A 25,040-nucleotide genomic window follows, 5' to 3' on the forward strand; every position below is an offset into this window, starting at 1 on the left:
AGTCTTAAGAATTTCAATAATTTCTGCAGCCGATTTCCCCAACAGAAAACAAAACTTCACAGCTGCCCATTGCTCTCGACAATCTGCCATCTTGTTTTCACTGAAATGGAAGAAGTTGTTTTACTAAAATAACTCTCACGAGCAAACTGATGCACTCACTGCGACACAAGTTTGCACACAACTCAGGTGGTGTGACCTGGTAAAACAATGGGTTCCCCCCACTCTCCCTCTCCACCGCATTCCAATTCCCATTACTTTTGGGTCCCCCCTCGTATAGTTGCTCCACAAAGGTGCATTTTTAACCTACGGTCATGTGAAATGTTCTACTCAATTTGATGTCCTCTTCCCTGCTGTGACTTTATCACAAGAGTGTTTGCCTCTAACTGGAACATAAAGAGTCCTCCCTCTGCTATAAACTCCACTTCATCTGTGTAGGATCTGATCCCAATTATTTTATACTGAGGCGAGGAAGCCATTTTAGGGATGAAGTTTCTCTCTTCCTTCCCTTGTCCTTCTGGCAAGGTGGGAAGTGATTGATTAAGGGGCATTACATAATAGACTTGCTGTTTCCCTAAGGCAGGTATCAAGTCCAGCTTATGAACTGAATGGCATTCATATCATCTATCAAACAAGACTAAGACTGTGTGATCTAATATTGCAATGGACATGCTTTGCTGTTGGAGACAGTGATAAGGTTGTGTTAACTACTGGTGTTTTTCTCTTTGTCTAACTTCTAGGAGAATGTACTAGTCTTGTAAACATTACTTTTTACTGTCATCCTTTGCTCTCTTCTGGACATAGTCACTGGTTTATTTGATAGCATAGATATGCAAACTATAGATACAAGTGCAGATTTTGTGCCTTTCTGAGACTGATGGTACCTATTGCTATGAGTTGATGGAGTAAAATGCTCTGACAAAAGTAGACAGCTGCATAGACAAATGCTTTCTTAACCTCTGAGCGCAAGACCATTTGTACAACCATCATTTCCTGGATCTTTTTTCCTTCTATGAACCCATCATTCGTTGTTCCAAACTGGGTGTTTCTGGGTGGGACTGAGGCACATTTGTAATGGAAGACGTTTGTTTCGTGAACTGCTAAACAACATTACCTGCATAAGAGTGACCTTTGTAAACTATGATGGTGTGACCAAAACGTTGTCACTTTAAGCAGCACTCCCCCCCCCCCCCCCCCCCCCCCGCCCTTTTCCTTGTGCAAACAGGCCTTTCCATGCAGACTTAACCTAGTAAATATTTTTCATGAGGTCTAAAAAGCCTGAGATTCTGCTTTGAAGCGCAATGTCTTAGGGCAGTTAGGTACAAAAGATCTAACGTTTAGACAGATGCAGCCCAGCTCTAAGTACATGAGTAACTTAGGTATATAGGAGATAAGAATAAAGATCACAAGTCTTTCAGAACATATTCACTCAATTCATCATATTTTTCACCCTGATGATACCATTGTCTTGCCGTTTCCATTGCAATTCTTTGGTATCAATGTTTATGTTATCACTGTAGCTGGCAACCCTTTCACTATAATTCAGTATGGTGTGCTCCTAGTTGCTCTGGTTACTTGGATAGTTTTCATGTCTTGATTAGGAGTGTGCCATTAAAAGTATCTTGATGGATGTGACTTCAAGTTGTTCTATAGCTTTATATTTCCTACCTTGGCCACAATTCCTCACAGTGAATACACTGTTTACCAAAGGATGTGGTCTGTTACCTACAGACTTCTAATGTGAGTTACCATATTTTTTGCGTGATAGTACTGCCCAATGAACCACTGGAACAACTGGTAGTGTCTGGAACTGATGAGAAGCCATTGATGTTTCATGAGCAGCTGGTAAATAAAGGTAAATTTTGAAGAATCCCATTTATCTGTGAATGCCTTATATAACAAAGGATGCGTTTATGCTGCCACATTGCTGCTTGGCCTGGCGATACTGAATCAAGCCCATAGTCTTACTAGCTCATTTAACTTGCAACATATCTGCTTGCCCCTGCTGCTCGCTACGACCTTCGGCATGTGATGATATGCAGCCAGTTTGTGTATCCCACCTCAACCATCGCCGCACGTCCTGAAACTTAAGCCATGACTGGCTGCTTCAAGGTCAACTTAGCAGTGCCGTATTTGGCTGTTCTTTGTTGCACAGTTTATCACACAGCGTACTTCTCCTCATACATCTCCAATCAGACTCTGCAAACTACTGTGAAATGCATGGCAGAATGTACTTCTCATTGTACCATATGTAAAGGTACAGAGTCTGGGAAAAAAAAAAAATTGTCACGAAGCTATCTGGGGCCAGGGACATACAGATTACCATAACCACTTAATGATGAGCAACATTAAGTGTAATCATTTCTGGAAATTAGTTCCTCTGTTTCACCAAATTTTTAGTTTTCTTTTCTTCATTATATCACCAACAAAATCTACAAGTGACAGATGTAGATGTGGACAAAGAACTGACAAAATATTACCTTAGAATGAGCAGGCCAATGAATTGACCTACAACAGAAATTAAGTTCATAATTTTACATCAAATCTTCATAGCTTTACTATCCTGCTCCAACAATATTTAAAATAACCTGGGAAATTTCTACACCTACATCTACACAGACACTCCACAAGCCACTGTACGGTGCGTGACAGAGGGTACTCTGTACCACTTCTTGTTATTTCCTTTCCTGTTCCACTCACACATACAGCAAGGGAAAAACAACTGTCTATATGCCTCTGGATGATCCACAATTTCTTGTATCGTATCTCCATTGTCCTTACGTACAATGTATGTTGGTGGTAGTAGAATCGTTCGGCAGCCAGCTTCGAATTCCGGTTCACTAAATTTTCTCAACAGTATTTTTTGAAAAGAACATCACCATCCCTCCAGAGACTCCCATTTGAGTTCCTGAAGCATCTCCATAACACTTACGTTGTGTTTGAACCTACAGGTAATGAAACTAGCAGCCCGCCTCTGAACTGCTTCAATGTCTTCCTTCAATCTGACCTGGTACAGATCCCAAACACTCAAGCAGTACTCTAGATAGGTCGCACCAGTGCCCTGTACGTGGTCTTCTTTACAGGTGAACCACTCTTTCCTAAAATTCTCCCAATGAACTGAAGTCTACCATTTGCCTTTCCTACCACAGTTTTCACATGCTCGTTCCACTTCATATTGCTTTGCAACGTTATGCCAAGATATTTCAATGACTTGACTGTGTCATGCAGGACACTAGTAATACTGTATCCGAACATTACAGGTTTGACTTTCCTGCTCGACCACATTAACTTACATTTTTACACATTTAAGGCTAGCTGCTATTCATCACACCAAGTGAAAATTTTGTTAAGTTGTTTGTATCTTCCTACAGTCACCCAGGTTCAACACCATCAGCAAACAACTGCAAATTGCTGCCCACCTGTCAGCCAAATCATTTATGTATACAGAGAACAGCAGCAGTCCTATCTCATTTCCCTGACGCACTCCTGATGATACGCTTGCCTCTGATGAATACTTGCCATCGAGGACAACATTACTCACATATCTATGGTCCTTTCCCATATGTTCACTTCTTTGTTAACAGCCTGCAATGGGGCACCATGTCAATTTCTGGAAATCTAAAGATATGGAATTTGCCTTTTCCTCTTCATCCATATGAGAAAAGGGCAAGCTGAGTTTTGCAAGAGTGATGCTTTCTAAAACCATGCTGATTCGTGCACATGAGCTTCTCAGTCTCAAGAGAATTTATTATATTTAAACTGAGAATATGTTCAAGGATTCTGCAGAAGTTAGAGATACTAGTCTGTAATTTTGCAGTTTTTTTTTTAAATACATACGTCACTTGTACATTTTTCGGTCACTTGGGATTTTGCACTGAGTGAGAGATACACGATAAATGCAAGCTTGATAAGAGTCCAGCGCATAGAGTATTCTTTGTAAAATCGAATTTGGATTCCATCCAGACCTAGTGATTTATTTGCTTTCAAGTCTTCCACTTGTTTCTCTACAACAGGTATGCTTATCACGACATCTACGATTCTTCTGTGTGAATGATTTCTTGAATGCGAAATTTAAAACTTCAGCTTTCATTTTGCCATCTTCAACTGCCACACCGACTTGTCAACAAGGGACTGGATGGAAGGCTTAGACCCACTTAGGAATTTTACATAAGACTAGAATTTTCTCTGATTCTCTATCAGATATTTTGTTAAGGTGTGATGACGATAGTAGTTGTATGCTTTGCGCATTGATCTTTTCACATATGCACGAATCTCTACCAACCTTCGCTTGTCGTCATTTATGCATTCCCTTTTGAACGAAAGTGCAACAGCCTCTGCTTTCTCAGCATCCATCAAATTTTGTTATTAAACAATGGTGGGTCTTTCCCATCCTTTATCCGCTTACTAGGCACATAACTCTACAGACCTAGATACACAATCTGCTTAAATTTTGCCCATAATTCCTCTGCAGCCAGCTTACTGGAACTAAGTGATGCTGATTCACTGTCTAATGAGATGTGAATAACTGCTTATCTGCTCTATCTAGCAGAAACACACTCCTAATTTCCTTGAATGTTAATCATAGTTGCTATGATGACATCATGATTGCTAATCCCTGTTTCTATATGACATTGTCAATAAGGCCCAGGCTATTTGCAGGTACAAGATCTAAGGTACTTCCATTGCAGACTGTGAATCTTTCGCACAGGTACTTATCAAATTGTAGCAGGGGATCTCATTAACACTTTGCTGTCCGCACGTCTCGTACAAATTTATTCGCTTGGCACTGGCAACGCTAATTCGGATTATTTGGCTTGTTGCCAGCCACTCTTGACATTATCGGGAGATTATAACTTGTTCCGTTAGACTAATCTCATCGTTAGTTCTCCTAAGTTCTCAACCTTGTTCCCCTACTTTCATGAAATTTCGTAGATATACGTATGTAAATAAATACAAATTTTGTTTGTTTTATATATTTGTTTATTTGCAGTGTCTTTGGTACTTAGTAATTCTATTTCATATGATATGCAGCAAAACAGTCTCCAAGATGTAACGCAACTCCAGAAGACTTGCACATTAAGTTTGTTGTTCTTTTTTTGTTTTGGAACATACATGGCAGTTTCTTCATTTTCGTTTATTCATTTCAGAAATATGTAAGCCTATTAGTTGGTATTACTTTAATGTGACCGGAAAGTCTGTCAACCGGATAATGATGAGACATACGCGATGTAGTGGCATCCTCCAAGTTTTACTCTGCACATTCATCATAAATAATCGTACCATCTCTTTCATCCGTCATGATGAAAGGGCACAAATTTTTATAAAAACAAAAAACTTTTTGATGTGTGTAACTTATTGTTACCTAAACAAAATACCAACAGAATGCAAAAGATATTTAAGTGCTGTCACCGGCCACTGCGCGATACTACGTCCACGACACTATTGTGGTGTCGCCGGCCACTGAACGATACTATGCACATGACATCACGGTGGTGTCGCTGGCTACTGACCACAATTTCACGCACAACACCACTGTGGTGTCACCGGACAGCAGAGTGTTAATATCCATCGTACTACTGCTAGAAAAGCTTTTTAACAGTGTGATAAACAGTTTAATTGCCTTAAAGCCTCTGTATATGTCCATGCCACAGAGCCAAGAAAATATATCAAAGAACAAAAGGGATTTTATTGAACTGGTGGAGTCCCAAATGTCATACGGGTCATAAATCGTATACATATACCCATACTTTCGTCCTTCTGGAGCACAAGCAGAACTACACAGAAAATGCAAGACTTTCTTTTCTATTAATACACAAATCATCTGTGATGCCAATATGAAGATTATGAATGTGGTAAGCCATTGGCCAGGTTCCACGCATTTGGGACAATAGTAGAGTTGCTGCAGAATTTGAAAATGGACAATACGATGGGTTGCTTGCTGGAGATAGTGGATATGCCCTCTCAAAACGTCTCACAATGTCTGTGTTCCGAGCCCACACAGGAGCCGAATGGTACCACAATAAAGCCCATATTGCTATCGAATGTGTAATAGAGCAAGCGCTCAGTGTTTGGAAGAGGTGCTTCCAAAATCTCACTAACACAATCCAATTTAAACCAAACTAGTGTGGGAATGTTACTGTGGCTGCTGAAGTTTTCCACAACTTTGGAATAGAAGTTAAGAGATGTGTTTCACCCTGTTGCTATGGAGGTGAATTACATCGAACAATATGCATCTCAGCCAGAAGCAGATGCTGCAGGCCAAGGTGTCAGAAGGTCTATTACACTTACTTACTTTAATTAAAATTGTACCTAGTTTGCTAGTAAAATCAGAAGTTAGTATAAAGATTTTTCCTTCTTAAATTAATAAATAAGCACTGGACTGTCACTACTGTAGTGAAAACTGACTCATTTGATTGATGTGCAATTTTATAGTTATGTTATTTTTTGCTAGGGGATTAACATTCTCACTTTATTTCTTAACTGAGTGTACAAAACCATACAATGTTTCGATTATTTCTAAAATAATAGAAAAGGGCTTATTTTATAATATAGCAAATTCAGATAAGTATTAGTATGCAGCATTAACAAAACTTAGTACCGATGCTGAAATGATAAACACAAATATTAAGCGATACAAGAAACAAGAAAATATTAACCATTTGAAAAAAATATCAAGGAAATAAAAGGTGTTTTATACATATGAATATTTTCTTATTCATTCTCAAAAACCTAAATTTCTCGAACACATTGGCTGAAGAACTGGAACCTGAAGTTTGCTCCATTACATTCTTGAACTTATCGTAATTTCCATTTTAAGATTATGCTCTTCTTCCTTGATTTCTCTTTGTCTTTCTATTAATAACATTTTTGCATTGTATTCCTCTCGTATTAAATGAATTTTAAGGAATGAAGCTCATCTGCTTTTTTCAGTAACTCTTGGTTCTTCAGTACAACCACATGTTCTCTCCCTCTTTTGCTGGGTGCATCTTCTGATAAGCTCCCACCAGAGAATGCAGGCCGAGGTTCATGACTATGGGATGAAGTTCCACCTTCAGCAGTTTCAGTTCCATTGCTACCTACAGAGCAGTTATCATCGAAGTTGCTTGAAAGTATCAATTACATTGAAGTTGCTTGAAAGTATCAATTACCTTCAGATGTGACATTGTTGTTAACTCCAGCTATCCCCTCGATAACTTAGTGGCCAAAGGCTGTAACTGTGTGAACTTTTAGTTGTGCCTATCGCAACTCAGCATCTCCGCTATATGGCGAGTAGCAACTTTCCTCTCTAATATTGTTACATTCCGTCCTGGATTTTCCATTCTTTAATAACATATTGTGGCCTTCCACAAGTGTATGGATGTATTTTAATTCATTTGCTAGCTCTTGGCCAAAGAAATCCATTTTGTTTTCATTTGACGTGAGAGTTTTAATCGAAGAAGAAACAGCAAAATCACTATACCTAAAAATGGGTCACATGGGAACGATCACGTGGAGACTAGCGCTCTCTCCACTGCAAGTTAAACTGCTCGGGGCATGTGCGAATCTGGCAGCTTGGGCGCAGCAGAAGAATTTTTCCGGCAAGAGTGTGTGTCTGCTTGTTGCTACTGCTGATACAGCTAACAGCTGTACTTCAAGTAGCCCTAAGTGGGAGTAGTTACTGCTCGTACGTGACTCAGCTGTGCATGTGCACGAGCCCACTGCTCAAATGAACCTAATGTAAACCGTTGTGACGTCATAGTCATCAGAAGCAGTTTGTTGTTATGAAGTATTGCATAGTCTTCGTCCTACAGTATTTGGCATATTTTGGTGTTGGCAGACACTTGTGTGTGCACTGTGTTTTGTTGTTGGAAATGGCACATTTCCTTTCCAATTTAAGTTTATTTTGGTTTTCTTTCCCTAATTTATGTTTTACTGCTGCAGTATTATTTTGCAGTAGTGGGCTAAAGTAAAATTCTTTGTTAAAGTGTCACTTCTTACCACTCAAAATTACAAAAATTTAAAACTGAAAACTAAACCTAGAAAAATCCCTGGAATTCTGAAAAATTCCTGTGTTTTTTTTTCGGTTTTCCCCTGGATGAAAAAATTTCCAGTTTTTTCCCGGATTTCCTGGTTGTCACAGGGTGTGTACACCCTGTATTTGTACCTTAAATTCCTTTTTATAGTCCCAAAAAGTTGGAGAACCACTTGTCCTCTCAGCAATTTACACATGGTGAAAAATAAAGTGGTGTAAATAAAGAGTTGTACCCCTCCTCTTGTAAATGTTTTGGTAAAGTTGCATACCCGAGAAAGAATTTACTGCCTTTTAATCTCCATAACTGCAATTTATTTATAAAATGTAAAGCGTAATGTGATACAGTAACTGTGGGTCTGCAGTTATTTCTCTAATTATACACTTTTCTCTCACAAATTGAGTTAACATAATTTCATTACTGTTGTTAATTACTAGAATGCACTCTATCAAGTCCGTCTAATAGTTCAGCAGTGTGTTCATCTACAGTGTAATTCTTGTCACATCGATATTTCAAGAGGCTATATAATGGAGCATCTCTGTTAACTCTATTTCACTGTCCACATCATCTTGCTCTGCTAAAGGTACACATGTCCAGCTCCAGACTCCTGAGCAAACTAGCAGTTGTCAGTTGATTGTAGAAAGGATGGTGCACCGGAGAGACGTAGGGGAAAAGTTTCATCATCTCTCCTTTTTGTCTCGTTGACAGGTGGTACAGCATTGTTCACAGGGATGAATTGAACACTAGACAAGTGCAGGCCATGGGCATGATGTGAAATTGTAATCTTCAAAGTTTTGAAAGAGATTCCTGCACCAAGAGATTCTTTGTATAAAATGAGATGTGGGCAGTCATTCCGGAAACGAAGCCAGCGAATGTAAAGCAAATTGAACTTTTAATTTTGGGTGTTATTCTTTTTAAATGCCACACTTTTCCCTTTGTTCAGACAAAACCATTAAGGGTCATTCTACAAACGATAACGGGTTGTTTTCTCCTTGCCTTTTGAATGACATTAAATCAAATTTGAGCGGTTCTTGATTTTGTCTCGATAACTCTAAAATCCCGAACAGAAAGAAGTGTCCCGATAACATACACTTATGGTCAACTGCATGGATCTCCTTTCTTGAGCCTTTACAATTTTTATCCAAATTGGCGCAAGTTTCGAATTCCAATTCTGACCAACTGGTGTGTCACTGAGTGCTATTACATGATGTGCATCATGCCACAGAGTTCTACATGCTTTAGAAGGCAGGAACCTACTTCTTGGGAGCCTTTTGATGCCAAAGTCTCATCCCAAATGTATATAAAGCCACTGTCCCTTTTCTGATCATGAATGCCACAGTTGTATACATACAAGTTCCTCTAATAATAATAATAATAATAATAATAATAATAATAATAATAATCTTTCGATGTTGAAAACTTAGGGAAAGACAGCGCTTTCTGAAGATAAAAAGATATGGTTACTATATTCACCTTCCCCCGACTGAGCTTGCTGTCCTCAGCCAAACACTGCAGTGCTATTTCTGCTGTTCTCCAATGTTCGTTTTGTTTTTGCACTAATGCCGATATAAGTGGTTCTTCTGCAGTCAAAATTCTCAACTTTAAGGAGTCACATGCAGCACAGGAATCTTTCACTGGGAATGGAACAATAAGTTGAATCTCTCACTGTAAATACATCTGTACAAACTCTCCTTCCTTTCTGGAACTTGTTTATCAATGTAGTTTTCTCTGTAAAGATCATGCATGATATTGAGATAAGGGCTGAAATATTTACTATTCGGACTGCATGCCATAGTGTAGACGCTGTTGTAAGGTGGGAACCATTTAATGTGGTCTACTCCCATGTTGACAACATTCTTGGAAATTTTGTTTTTTGCAATATTCTTCCCTCTCAAATCCTCTCCAGGCATTCGTTCCAGTTCTTCTTTCTTTACTGCTTGAGGTAATTGACCATTGGAAGTGCAAAAGGTATCCAAGAAAACTGTTTGCGAACAAGGATGCCTTCTATTTTTACAGTCACAAAAATTTGTATGTAACTGATTTTAGTTCCTTGTGCTCACCTTCATCACCACTGTTGAACATGAACATATTTCACTAGTCTGCAGAGGTAAGTGTTCTGTTTCCTCAGGTTTCCCAAACACCAAAAAGCTTTAAACAAAGCAAACCTCTCTCCAGTACTTAAAAGTATCTCACACAACAATCACTGTCTTTTCCACTAAATTTCTGTTTTTCAATATGTTTCCCTTTGGTTGATACAGAATATTCTCCTAGGTTTCTCTTTCTCGTTGCTGGCTGCTTCTGGTGATTTTGAGGTCGTTGGCCTCCTCCCCCCCCCCCCCCCTCCACCAATTCCAAAGATCATGGGTTTTGTTTCTAGGTGCTGGATCTTGTGTTGTGTTGGGAAATGTTGAAATTTGAGGAACTTTACTTTGTTTTCCTAATTTGGTGGTTGGTGAGGATAGTCCTGTGGCCCCTTCATGGAGCTGACTTCGATTTTCTAGCATAGTGATCTGTGTTAATACTGATTCCTGAAAAGGAGGATGCTCAGGACTGGTATCAGTCTCCGAAGATTTCGCCGTAGTATTTATAATTCTCTTCTGTAGTACTTTGCAGTTTCTAGATTCTGTAGTACTTTGCAGTTTCTAGATCAGACAACAAACACTGTTCTAAATAGTCCACAGTGTCATTATCAGAATCTTCATTGCTGGGACCTCCACTACCACTGAAAAATTCATAATCTGGATCATCCCTGTTCAGTCCAGCAAATAAAGGCTGTGTGTACACTTCTAGATTCATAAATGTTTTGGCCTAACACACTTCTAACTATTTTGATTTCATCCTGCTTAACCTACTATGAACTGTGTTCTCCTGTCTCACAATTATGGTTTACTTTCACAACTTAACTCAACCTGGGCCATAAATTTTAAGCACAGGTAGTGTGTGGAGAACTTCAGTGGACACAGAATAATAATGAAAAACATAAATAAATAAATCTGACCTCATAAACTTAAACTCTATTAATTAATTGCTTGTCTGGCATGCGAATATTCTGTTCCAATCTTTTCGCGAATAGATCAAACAAAGCACACTGTATGATTTATGTATTTAATTATTTATTATGTGAGACGTCAATGCTTGATTCATGTAGCCTTTAACCTACACTTCAAGCCTTTAACCTACACTTCAACATGGAGAGCAAATTTCCCTTAAAAACAATTTCTGCTTTAATAACATCTTGATATTACAAATCTAAAGAAAGAATACCATTATTCCCGTGAACACACTTCACCCTGGTGTGAGAGGAAGAATGTGTTTGGTGCCCTAAAGTGGGAGCTGTTATACCACCTCACCTTTACTTAGACCACTCTGGTTCTCAGCAGCTGATATGTACTACTAATGAATCACAGGGGTGCTTTAAAACAAGGGACAGCAATAACATGTACTGCATAAAGCGTAAGTTTTTAAGTGGAAATGAACTGACCTGGAGGCGTATCAGGAAACTTGAAGCTCGCTGTCTACCACTTCCAACCAGCACCTCTACATCTCCCTCAGCAACTTCTGCCTGGCAAATCAAAGATGAATACTCAAAGTGCAGTCGAGATCTGTCTGCATGCTCCAAGAGTTCAACCTGTTGGTAATAGACACATAATTAGTAATGGTGCAAAGTGCACGGAGATAAGGAAGCCAAAAAATTAATTTCTTTTACATTTATCGTTGACTGTCTTCCACAAGAAAAAAGAATCTGTCAGGCGGCAGATATGGTACAACTAAAACTCACTTGTTAGTTGACACATCACACCTTGGAAGTGGGTTCGTCTAATCACAGTTTTCAAAATCACATGCAAACTGTCCATTATCGCCAATGTAGCAGCAAAGAATCAGTTCACTTCATTGTAAATCATAATTACTGATCATGTCTATAGTACAGGAGCTGACAAAATAAGCATCACTAAGTGTTTCAATAGTGAGAACAGGATATTGCAACAGCATGTCCTGTTCTAAATTTACAGCAAGCTCCCTGTTTGTGGCAGCTGAATACCACTGTGGCAACTCCCTAGTGGCATGTGACTGATGTCAAATAGCAACTAATTTCAACGAAGTATCACTAGTTATGTACTGTTGTGTTGCAGTAAGTGTAAAATGCATAAATACATTCACTTACGGTTTTACTATGCTGTAAAAGCAAATACTGACATTAATTTATTAGATTACGGAATGTGAAAAGTTGTGTGTGTAGGTCTATATTCAAAAGATACTACAACACTATCTGTTCATAACTATCTGGTCGATCAGAACTCTGAAATGTGGTTATTTATTTATTTGTCTGTATTTCCATAAAATCCATGAGGCTTCGCAAATTATTTAATGAATAACACACACAGACTGTCTTATAAAATTATCTGTACACTTTTAAAACACTGACACAATCCATTACTATTTTATTACATTTTGATGCTAACACATTGTGTACATTTTAGCAATCAATCATATAGTAATTTCTCAAAGTTTTAGTATGGCTATTGTAAACAGTACAATAAACCAACCATTTTAGACAGTGATATTTTGACATTTTGGGTGTAAATAATTGAGAATGCACAGCAGGTGGAATGCTGCAGATGCAAAATATGGTCCCCCTCAAGTAACAATTGTCAATCCTGGAGGTGGTTATTTTCGTTTGCCTGACTGCCAGTTGAAGTTCGTTGATATTAATGGGAGAGCATCAAAAGTAATCTTCAACTGTGAGAAGGAAAGACGATTAGGATTTAACGTCGATAAGATCCTATGAGAGGTAATGCAAGCTTGGATTGGGGAAGGAAAATGGACATGCTCATTTTGAGAAAACATCCAAACAACAGCTTGTGTAGTTCACAAAAATCATGGCAAACCTGAATCTTGATGGCTCACCCCTCTCAGTTCAACTGAGATACAATGAAACTGATTGAGGGTTAACAGATGGTGGGGCAAAAATGTCCACAATTTCTTCTGTTTTATTTGTAACTATACCTCCAATGTGAACATATTTTGTTTCTACAATGCATTTTAAATAAGTTGTGACTTTTGACAGTTCAATATGCAGTGAGTGCAGGGAAGCATAGTTGCCAGCGTGTGCTGGGTGTCAGCAGGTGACCACAGTATAATGCCAGGGCTACCCGGCGTGGAATCTGCCATGGACGCTTGACTGCGTGAACAGCAAGCCGCGCAAGCCAGATAATCTGCCATCTTTCTCAAATGATTTTAAAGAAACTATTCGGAAAATAAACTCATTCTGGCACATCTTATAACCGCCTATCATTTTGTTAATCACCATAGTTATTGTGGTTTTTCATAGGTAAACCACTGCAGGAAGTTCTTATGTACTTGTGTTTGGTGTGTGATAGGTTACATGTTGCTACCTTTTAAGAGTAGATGATAAAATGAATTACTTTTTAAACTTGGAAGGATATTGGTGTCTGTTTCTAGTCTTGAGAAAACGGAGTGTACGTCAAGCACTCCGTCATGAACTTTTTTCCCAGTGAAAAAACAAGAATGAAATATTCATAAATCCTCATATCTTATAAATGGTTTGAGATATCGAACCAATATCTTGGCAAATGATAGCACACAAGACAAGTGTTTTGCCATTTGATTGATTTGAGAAACTTCCATATCTACCGTGATATTCAAATGACTACAGATTTTTTCAATGAAATAATTTGATTATTGAGGGCCATCGGCAGCTCGTGAAATGAGAATTACTGTGAGTTTTGGAGCAACATGAATTAAGTTGTAAATTTATTTTTATACTGAGAATAGGCTGTTTCAAAAATAATTGACCTGACTTGAACTAAGTTGTTAGTTTCATAATACACTATTTAAGGACTATGTAGCAATTTCAACTGCATTAGGATGTTAGTGAGACGAATATTTCTAAGCTCTGCTGTGTTTTGACAAAAGAAACAGATTTTAACATGGCAACAAGAGAATTTAGTATTACTCAAAACTCGTCACAGTCCTTCATGAATCAACGTCTCCTCACCAACCTTCTTGGTATAGCCGGCAACTCAAGACTAGTCCTATCGTGTAACATTTGCAATGGTTTCTTTTGACAGCAAATCAACCTCAGTGAGTATAAACTTCTTTTTGTTTTTTGCCACATTAATTTTTGACTAGGGTCATATATTCTGTCAGATTTAAATGAACATGATATGAAGGAAGCCTCATCAAACTATCCCTTAACAGTTAGCCAGTTCGTCGACCTAGTAGCATGAAGTTTTGGCTTGTACAACACTACAAGTTCCATTAATTACATTCTAGGTTCAACTTTATCTCACGGAACATTTCTTCATACCCAGAGCAAAATATCCATTTTTCTCCACTGCTTTGTTGGAGCTTTATGCATCACAACAGAGTGGTGTGGTGTTTTATCCAATGCTACTGTCGAATTCATAGGAATGTTTTGCAGCAGAATGTTATCCGAGCAGAATGTTATCTTCACAGCCAGTGAATGTATTCTTGAATGACACTTTTATTGCAGATCTCGTATTCATATGTACTGTACTGTTGTTATTAATGCAACACCAACACAAAACAGTTGTTCACAATACCCGATGGCTACGAAACACTTCTTCAACGCCAGAAAATATACAAGTTTACAATGAGAGCTGACAAACGTTGATGCATCTAATGTGTGACACCACATGGTATAGTTTGTTCATGGTGTGGCAACAGGGGCACTTTCTATTAGCCGAACCAGAGGCAGCAGGGTAGGAAAAGCTGGCTTGCCACTGGTGTTACCTGGGCAATGGCGTCACGTCATCCTCTGGTCAGACAAACGTCAAAAGCTGCAGCTAATTTTAAATGCACTGTAAATGTCATGTTAAAACAGAAGTGGAGAACAAAACATTAACAACTTCCAGTCACAATTTTTTTTTTTTTCTGTTTCAAAAATTTTCTGATCTTTTTAAGTTTCATGTGTGGGCTGCCATCTAGATTTTCTTAACATAGATCATCTTAAAGCAATAGCCCAAGAGCACTGAAAGTTTCAGAATGTCATAACACAGAATGCTGCAGGGGCTCTTGATAGTTGTACTTGGCAAGGTCATAGAAGCTGTTTCCAGTGCATCCCTCAAGCTGTCTTACATCCAACAGCATGGAGAGGGAAGTTGTTTGTTTCCCCTTGTGGCTTGGTTGAATAACCTTCGTAGTCAGGTCTCTCACAGAACATTGCCTGTGTGTTTTCAAAATAATGACATACTGCTCCATCCCCATAGTGTCTTTTGAGACTTACCAGTCACAAACCAGACAAAAAGAGATTGAGTGCAAACAGAAATATAAACAGCTGTGTTTGTACAATAAGGTGAAGGTATAATCTTAGGTGAAAGGTTGTTTCTTCTATTAGTGAAAGAATTGCGGCACTATTTTTGTTTGTGGATTGACAGCCCCATGCTGTAGTATCAGCACTAAGATGTTTGGATCTGTGAAAAATTTCCTGACATACAACATTTTAGGTGATGACCTTGGTGAAGAGCAAAGTGACGTGAACAACCTAATAGTTTTATGCTTGTTGCCATGTGATGGAGTAGAGGTCATACTGTAGGCAGTACCCTTAACTGCTGGAACAGTACCCTCAACTGCTGGAACTGGTTTCGAGGATGAACACTGCAGTGTTACTTTTATCATAATCTGGTCCTCTCAAATTATGTTTTATCTGGCCAATCTAATCTCAGAGTCTACTTTGAACCTGTTGTGGACTGGCAAGAGAGCCAATCCTGTTTTGAGAGGAAGCCGAAAGGCATGCGTTTTAGCTCACGCAGGCTGGCGTGAGGTCTGGAACAGGTCAAGGAAATTAGACTAGCATAAAAGGACGTAGCTGTGGAATACTTAACTTTAATCCATAAATGGTGAACATCGCTCTTGACGGTACATGTTTTACAGCATCAATAGTAACTGGTAATGGCGCCTTGCTAGGTCGTAGCAAATGACGTAGCTGAAGGCTATGCTAACTATCGTCTCGGCAAATGAGAGCGTATTTTGTCAGTGAACCATTGCTAGCAAAGTCGGCTGTACAACTGGGGCGAGTGCTAGGAAGTCTCTCTAGACCTGCCGTGTGGCGGTGCTCGGTCTGCAATCACTGATAGTGGCGACACGCGGGTCCGACGTATACTAACGGACCGCGGCCGATTTAAAGGCTACCACCTAGCAAGTGTGGTGTTTGGCGGTGACACCACAGAACCACTCATCTTAACGATCAAGATTGATGGGTAAATGTTAAGCATCACATGCGACAGGCTTTTTCAGTCAAATCTCTCAAATCATCTGTTCCGCTGGATGATTTTAAATGTCACTCACTCAATTGAAGGAGAGGATAATTCCATCTTGAATGAATGGTGTACCATCTATACAAAGTTGTCCTCATCAGCCTGATGTATTAAAGATGAAACAAGCTTGCACATGTCACCAATCCGGTCTATAATATTATTCTCAGCCACAGCACATTCATAATGGGCTCCAAAACTTATCTAATGAGTTGTCGCAGTTTTTGCCATTTCCTGTAGAACTGGCAGATCTTGTGGGTTTTGGGCAACTGCAGACAATGTAAATTGTGATATTAAGTATTGGCAATAGCATGTACTTGTTTTCTGGCACCATGTTGATTTTATTCATAGCACTTGGCTCGAGATCCCTCTGAAAGAGCATCCCCCTGTCAACTTTTCGAATTACAGGAAAATGCCAACCATGGTGGTGTGAAACTTCCTGACAGGTTAAAAGTGCATGCCAGACTGTGACTCAAAACTCGAGACCTCTGCCTTTTGGGACACGTGCTCTACTGACTGAGCTATCCAAGTACAACTCACAACCCATACCCACAGCTTTACTTCTGGAAGAAAGTATACTGCAGAGACATTGCTTGGCCACAGCCTGGGGTACGTTTCGAGAATGAAATTTTCACTCTGTAGAGTTCGAGTCTGGATCCGGCACACAGTTTTAATCGTCCAGGAAGTTTCATGTCAGTTGGACACACTGTTGCAGAGAGAACATTTCATTCATGGTGGCATTGTTGTGAACTGCCAATACCATGCATGTGGTGTGTCACCTGGTATTTGGAAGCTGGTTGTGATTTTCAGAGTGGGTAAAAGTAATGTTGCCAATTTTAATTGCCATGGCATTTGAATAAGAATCTGCCACTGCTAGACTTCCATGTAATGAGATTTTGTGAATAACACTTCACTTCATTCCCGAGATATTCTCTCTCTCTGATACTGTACGTGAGAATTGTCAATGGCAAAAATCTCACAACTGAAATTGTTGCATTAATGTAAGAGGCATTTGAGAGTGAACTGGATGTGAAATATCACATTTAGAACATCTAGAAATTGTAGGGTCCAGATGTCCCTTGGCCACAGTTTGTCAGAGGCCAAGAGAGCTGGATAACCCGGCTTCTGAACATGCAGCGTACCACAACTTGCTTCACTTCAATGACTACTTCACAGCCTACGTCTTCTGGATCCTTCCTACCAACACCAGCTTTTCTGAATTGCAGAAGTGTGAACTCCTTGCAACATATCCTACGTTCCCAAAACCCCCTGCACTCAACCATTGCTAGTCCCTGTCCTTCACCCACCTACCCACTTCCCTGTTCCCATTCCAGCACTACACAGCCTCTATTCCACCATTCCACCGACTAGTCGTTCTCCCTTCTTCTACCTCTCCCCTTTTCCAATCCCCTTCTCCAGGCCTCCCCCTAAAACCTCCTGACTGAACCTATCAACCCCACCATGTCCCTACATGCTCTCACAAGCAGCACTGCACCTTACCCCACCCCTAACCTGCTACCCTCCGCCTGCCTGCCCCAGCCCCTCCTTACCCCCACTGCTTGCAGATTGCTTTTCACTATCAAGTGCAGCAGGTGTACAAAGTGCAGCCTCAATGGCCAGACATAGTAACCATGTTGTAGCGATTCGAGAATTTCTCTGTAAATTCTAGAACCACTCAGCCTTCTACTGTCTCGAACACACGATATTCTGGATATGAGTGTGGGATGGTAGAATCCTACCAGCTGCGTGTCACAGGTTTGTGTGTGCAGGTATAAAATCAGTCGCGGGAAGAAAGTAGACAATGCAGTCGGACGGCACCAACAAGTACCTGTCGGGCAATCCGTTTAGTGAGTGTGTAAGGAAGAACCATGGAGTTTATATGCAGCTCTGTACTTATTGTGTCATTGAATACTGTTATTAAAACAAGAACAGTTGAAAATGTACTCTTGTAGACTCTAGGCACAACCTTGTTAGAGGCAAGACTCATTTTATGATTGATGTTAAGGAAGGTCGTGGTGTCCAAGCCAACTTTCTTTTAACTGTAACTCAATTTGTTTCTAATGTCTGACTGTACGAGAGTTGCAGGAAGTTACATATTCATGTGGAAAATGAGATTTTTATTGTGTATGGAAGTCAAATACATCATTAGTTGACGAAAACTAAAGTTTGTATGTCTACTAATTTCATAAGTAGAAAGAGTCTAAAAATTCCTGTACCTAGCGTATTTGACAGAGAAAAAGCCAAGATGGCTTCCATCACCCAGCTATTCAGTAAAGAGGAGTGGCTGCAAATTCCAAGTAAGTCATCTCATAAAGAAGTGTAAGGTGGTTTGGGAAAATAAGTTGAACATAACCCAGATCCACACTAACACTTTAAGTTGTCAGAATGTTAGAACGTGTGTGTGAATTGTGCTTGTGTGAATGTGCTGAAAGCTCAAATGTATAGCAGGCGACCCAACATCTGCTGTAAATGGTGAGTAGCAATCTATCCTATTCATAATATTGTTGCTACTCCATCCTCAATTTCCCCCTGGTTACATTTAAAGACTATTGATTGAACTAAATACTTACAGATTATAAATATACACAACTTAAATTGGAACCACTGCATAGAAAATGTCACAGGAAAGAGGAACCAATGAGTGTGTTTTATTGGCAGAACACTTAGTAAATGCAACAAATCTAGTAGAGACTACATGTATAAAACTTGTCTGTCATCATCTATAGCATTGCTGTGCAGAATGGGATCCTTACGAGATAGGACTGAGGGTGGAGGCATCAAAAAGATCTAAGATGGGTAGCCCATTTTGTAATGGCATGAAATAGGAGGAAGAGTGTCACAGATACACTAAGCGAGTAGGAGTGGAAACCATTAAAAAGGAAGGTGTTTCTGTTCTTCTCATGAGATTACATTCACCAAGTTTTTCCTCCAAATATTTCATTAAAACACACCTACACACATAATCATCACTGGGAAATAAAGCATTCACGTGGAAAGTTAAGAGAAATAGTTGAAAGAAACAGATGATGCGAAGAAATTTCAGAAACCTTACAAATACAGGTAGATACCCATGGTCACGTATGAACCCTCACTCAACAGCAGAGGATGGTTGGTTGGTTGGATTAAAAGAGGGGAGAAGGGACCAAACTACGAGGTCATCATTCCCTTGTTCCGAATAAAACAATGCCACAAGTGCGAGAATAAAACAAATGAGACTGACAACAAAAAACGGAATGAAAGGAAAAATCATAAGAACGATGAAGGGCAACAAAAGTGTAAATGGAGAAACGGGGAACAAGAAAACCACAGAAACACAAGAAACGGGATGAAGAGCGTAAAACAACAAAGCAGATGACCATGGCTGGCTGACCACGAGAATAAATAGGAGAAGCCAGCCACTCTGAAACACATTAAAACCTCCACCCTAAAAGCACTAGGGTGGAGGACACAGACAGTGTGTATAGGTGGATAAGGAAAAAAAAAAAATTCTCAGATTTCCCGATTAAAAATACACTTTCTCCTGGGTGAAAATACACTTTCGCCGTGCATGTACGCTGCATATTTTCGTATTACAAAGGTATAAATTCGATTCCACTAAACACCACATGTTACTTTCCGAAGCACTGAAATTGAGATTGCGATGCGATTCTGTACGCCAGTCATAGCTCACGTCACGTGATCTCACCAGCTGATAACAGCATAAGACACGTGATGCAGTCAGTCAACAGCATAATCACTCTTAAGTAGCACGAACACTCAATTAAGAAAACTTAATGGTTTAAATTAATATACATAGCTTTCACATATAATATTGGTCTCTAAGATTAATAAGCCTGAAGAAAAGCTAAGCTTCCACATATAATGTTGATCATTTTTGCACGTGTTACACTTTAAGATACATCACACAAATCTGCCAGTAATTTGTTAACAACAATGTAAATGTCTGATCTGGGCTCTAAATTCTTCTAAATGGACTCCTCAAAGAGTTGATTTGTAAATGAGAGTCAAAAGCTTTGTGATTTAAGAAATTCACCATACATACTCGCACATAGTACATCTTGCATAAAAGGAAATTTACTTTGAATGCAACGCTTTTCAAACCACCATTCGCAACATTTTTCCGCGACCTGATAGAAAAGGTTCGTTTCAGCAGTTGCCAGAGAGTGCGAGATAAGAGGCGTCACCGCGCTTGCGCAGCTACAATGACGCAGGAAGCCCGATGTTCTTACGTGTAAAACATTAGAAGATCTTACGTCATAAAAGAAACAAGACATCAGAGGATACTTCAAGAGCATCAGAGTTTCGTGAACCAAACTAAAATGCATTTGTATGTCCAAATTAGGATAAATTTTCATGGAGTACCAGTACTGATTATCTCATGTTTCATTATTACGGCATAATGCCATACGTGCACTTGAAATGCAGCCAACAGTTGAAACTAACCAATAGTGTGAAATTAAACACTTCATTTCAAATAAATTGACTACCTCAGCAGAAAATATTAATAAAAGCCAAATCGCTTTGGCAAACCGACAAAAATAACTTCATTGTTCTGCAAGGCGATTAATGCTCGACAGTCAGAAAGGTGGAAATAAAATCTGAAACTAACAACATATTTTAGCCTTCCATAATTATGTAAACATATTTATTCATTTGATAGCTCCCGGCCACAAAAATCCATTTTGTTTTTCATTTAACGTGAGAGCAATAAATAAAGAGGAAACGGCAAAATCACTGAACGTGAACACAGGTCACGTGGAGACGATCCACCTCCCCACCACAACTCAGACTGCTCTGAGCATCAGCCCCGGATCTACAATATTTCTGAAATGGGGAAATACTAGATAGTGGCACCCAGCCACACGTCTGTAATCAGAATTAACTGCACATGCCCAAGAGCCCACCTGCAACTGCTCAAACAAATCTAACTTAAACAGTTGTCACATCACGTTCATCGGAGGCAATTTGTTGTTATAAAGCATTGCATAGTCTTTCCAAAGCCTTTGACACACTTAGCTGTTGGCAGACGCTTGTATGAGAACTGTGTTTTGTTGTTGTATATAGTGCATTTCCTTTAAACTTAAGTTTTATTTTCTTTTTTTCTCTTATTCATGTTTTGTTGCAGCAGTATTATTCTGCAGTAGCAGGATACAGTAATATCCTTTGTTTGAGTATCGGTTCTTACCAGCCAAAATCACAAAAATTTAACTGAAATCTAAAACAATGAAAAATTCTCGGAATTCTAAACAATTCCCCGGTTTTTCCCAGATCTCCCGGGTCATATATACACCCCAACAGAGACACAAAGGACATGTGCTAAAACTTAGATCAAATGATAAAACCCACCCTCACAAATAGAACTTAAAACTACATCAGCCAATGAGGCATTGTCAGACAAAATTAGCGGCAACGAGTCTGGTAACCCAAGATTCCATCGCTGGGCAGTCAAAGTGGGACAGTGCACCAGAAGATGGGCCACTGTCAACGGGATGCCGCACCGACACTGAGGCGGGTCTTCACGGCGCAGGAGGTAACCATGGGTCACCCAAGTGTGGCCAATGCGGAGCCGGCAGAGGACAACTGATTCCCTGTGAGAGGCCCGCATGGAAGACTTCCACACATTCATAGTCTGCTTAATGACAAGCAGTTTTTTGTGCACACAGTTATACCATTCCATCTCCCAAAGCCGATAAACCCTGTGGCGTAAGTCTGAACGCAGGACAGGTTCCGAGATGCTAAACTCCAGAAGCGGTTTCCGCGTAGCCAGTTTGGCCAACCTGTCGGCAAGTTCATTGCCTGGGATTCAGACATGACCTGGGGTCCAGACAAACACCACTGAACTGGACCATTCCAGGGCATAGATGGACTCCTGGATGGTCGCTACCAAGGGATGACGAGGGTAGATTGTAGGCGGGAGAAATGACTCGTCTGGGCATGTGCTCAAGAGCACGTAAGAGCTCTGCAGTGAAAACACTGCAGCCATCAGGCAAGGAGTTCTGTTCTATAGGGTGGCACACGAAATGTGTTACCACTTTGTTTTTGAATATAAACTTTATTGTCAATACAATCAGAAAGGAACATATACTACAATGAAGAGTCGTCCATGGAGATTTGTTCTAACTCAGCCCATGCTCAACATGTCCACCATTTCGTTTCCTAACTTCCTTCAAACGAACACTGAAGTTAGTAATTACCATACGGCACATGTCTTCCGTAATATCACTGGAAGCTTGAAGAATAAGTCTTCTGAGCTCCATTAAATTCCACAGCTTCTTGCTACTGCCTTGCCCTTCAACACAAAGTGGTTCATGCAAGATGGAGCAAGGCCACATACTGCAAACACTGTGTTGGAGTTTTTACACGAGGATTTCAACATGCGGATCATTTCACTCAGGTTTCCGGGTCGCTTCAATGACTGACAAAATTGGTCCCCCAAAAGTCCATACCTCAACCCATGTGACTATTTTCTTTGGGGTTACCTAAAGGAAAAAATTTTCCCGAAACGTCCACGTGATTTAATGGAGCTCAGAAGACTTATTCTCCAAGCTTGCAATGAAATTACGGAAGATGTGTGCCATAGGGTAATCACTAACTTCAGTGTTAGTTTGAAGGAAGTTAGGAAACGAAATGGTGGACATATTGTGCATGTGCTGAGTTAGAACAAATCTCCATCTCCTCTTCATTGTAGTACACGTTCCTTTCAGATTTGTATTGACAATAAAGTTTATAATCAAAAACAAAATGGTAACAAATTTCGTGCACCCTGTATATGTCCTCCATGAACATAAGCAAAGCCAACGTGACCATTGGCCATCGAGCTATCAGTGTAAACCCCTTCATGGCCCCAGTACATGTGGAAAATCAAGAGGAAGTGACAGCGGAGAGTCGCAAGGTTAACCGATTCCTTAGGGCCATGTGAAAGGTCCAGGCAAAGCCGCGACCTAGGTGTACAACATGGAGGTGTATGTGAATCGACCTTAAGTATAGGTGGTAAAGGGAAGGACTCCAGTTCAGACAGAAGGGATTGCACGCGAACCGCAATCATTAGCCCTGACCTGGGCCGCCGATGGAGGAAACGAGCAGTCGCGGGTGGGAAAAGGAGGTGGTAATTTGGATGCGCAGGAGAACTACAAACATGTGCAACAAAGCTGGCGAGCAGCTGTGCACGTCTAACCTTCAATGGAGTGACTCTGGCCTCCACCAGGACACTGGTCACCGGACTCATTCTAAAAGAACCTGTCGCTAAGCGAATGCCACAGTGATTCATTGAGTCGAGTAAACGAAACGCCGAGGGCGCCACCGAACCATAAACCACACTCCCACAGTCAAGGCGGGATTGAACAAGAGCTCTGTAGAGCTGCAGCAGTGTAGAGCAATATGCACCCCAGTTGGTGTTGCTCAGGCAGCAGAAGCCACTGAGGTGCTGCCAGCATTTCCGCTTAAGCTGACGAAGGTGAGGTAGCCAAGTCAATCAGGTACTGAAAACAAGTCCTAAGAATCAATATACCTCCAGTGAGTGGATCGTCAGTAAGATAAAGTCCTGGTTCCGGACGAACGGTACAACACTGACAGAAGTGCATGACACATGACTTCGCGGTTGAAAACTGGAAGCCGTGGGCTAGAGCCCATGACTCCGCCTTGTGAATGGCTCCCTGTAGGCGCCGCTCAGCAACACCAGTACTGGAGGAGCAGTACGAAATGCAGAAGTCATCCGCATACAGAGAAGGCGAGACAGATGGCCCTATAGCTGCTGCTAGGCCATTAATGGCCACTCAAAATAGAGATAAACTCAATACGGAGTCCTGTGGGACTCCATTCTCCTGGATATGGATGGAACTACGGGAGGCACCACCTCGGACACGGAAAATACGAAATAACAGGAAATTATGGATAAAAATCGGGAGCGGGCCCCAGAGAGCCCACTCGTATAATGTGCAAGGCTATGATGTCACCAGGTCGTGTCATACGCTTTTCGTAAATATAAAAAAAGATGGCAACCAGGTGTTGGCATCTGGAAATGGCTGTGTGGATGGCAGACTCGAGGGACACAAGATTATCAGTGGTAAAGCGACCCTGGCGGAAGCCGCCCTAACGTGGAGCCAGTAGGACACGTGACTCCAGGACCAAACCTAACCACCGATACACCATACGCTGCAGCAGCTTACAAACATTGGTGAGGCTGGTGGACCAATAGCTATCAACATCAAGCTGGTTTTTACTGGGTTTGAGCACCAGAATGATGGTGCTCTCCCGCCACTGGGATGGAAAGACGCTGTCGCACCAGATCCGGTTGAAGATGACGAGGAGATTTCGCTTGTAGTCAGATGAGAGATGTTTAATCATCTGACTGTAGATCCAATCTGACCCATGAGCTGTGTCGGGGCAATGTGTCAGGGCACTGAGGAGCTCCCACTTTGTAAATGGGGTGTTATAGGATTCCCTGTGGTGAGTAGTGAACAAAATCACTTTCCCTTCCAGCCGTCATCTGAGAGTGCAAAAGGCTGAAGGGGTAATTCTCTGATGCAGAGGCTTGTGCATAGTGCTCGGCAATCGCTTTTAAGTCAGTAGATAACACACCATTTATGTTAGAACCGGGAACACCTGTTGGGGTGGTACCAAAAAACACGTTAGATCTTTGCTCAGACTTGGGAAGCTGACGTATGGCACCCAATGGTCGAGACATATCTCTCCCAACACTCCTGCCTCCATCATTTAATAAGATGGTGAATACGGGCACGGA

General features: G+C 40.5%; 1 protein-coding gene across 1 annotated transcript in view; it reads right to left on the reverse strand.

Moving 5' to 3' along the window:
- The window catches only part of LOC124788700 (BRISC and BRCA1-A complex member 2-like), a 61,648-nt gene that overhangs the window by 24,908 nt on the left and 11,700 nt on the right, over positions 1-25,040 (reverse strand). Inside the window, exon 3 of the mRNA XM_047255983.1 lies at positions 11,488-11,634. Coding sequence (XP_047111939.1) covers positions 11,488-11,634 — 147 coding nt within the window. The remainder of the gene's footprint in view (positions 1-11,487; positions 11,635-25,040) is intronic.

This window comes from Schistocerca piceifrons, chromosome 1 (assembly GCF_021461385.2).
Source record: "Schistocerca piceifrons isolate TAMUIC-IGC-003096 chromosome 1, iqSchPice1.1, whole genome shotgun sequence".
NCBI lineage: Eukaryota > Metazoa > Arthropoda > Insecta > Orthoptera > Acrididae > Schistocerca > Schistocerca piceifrons.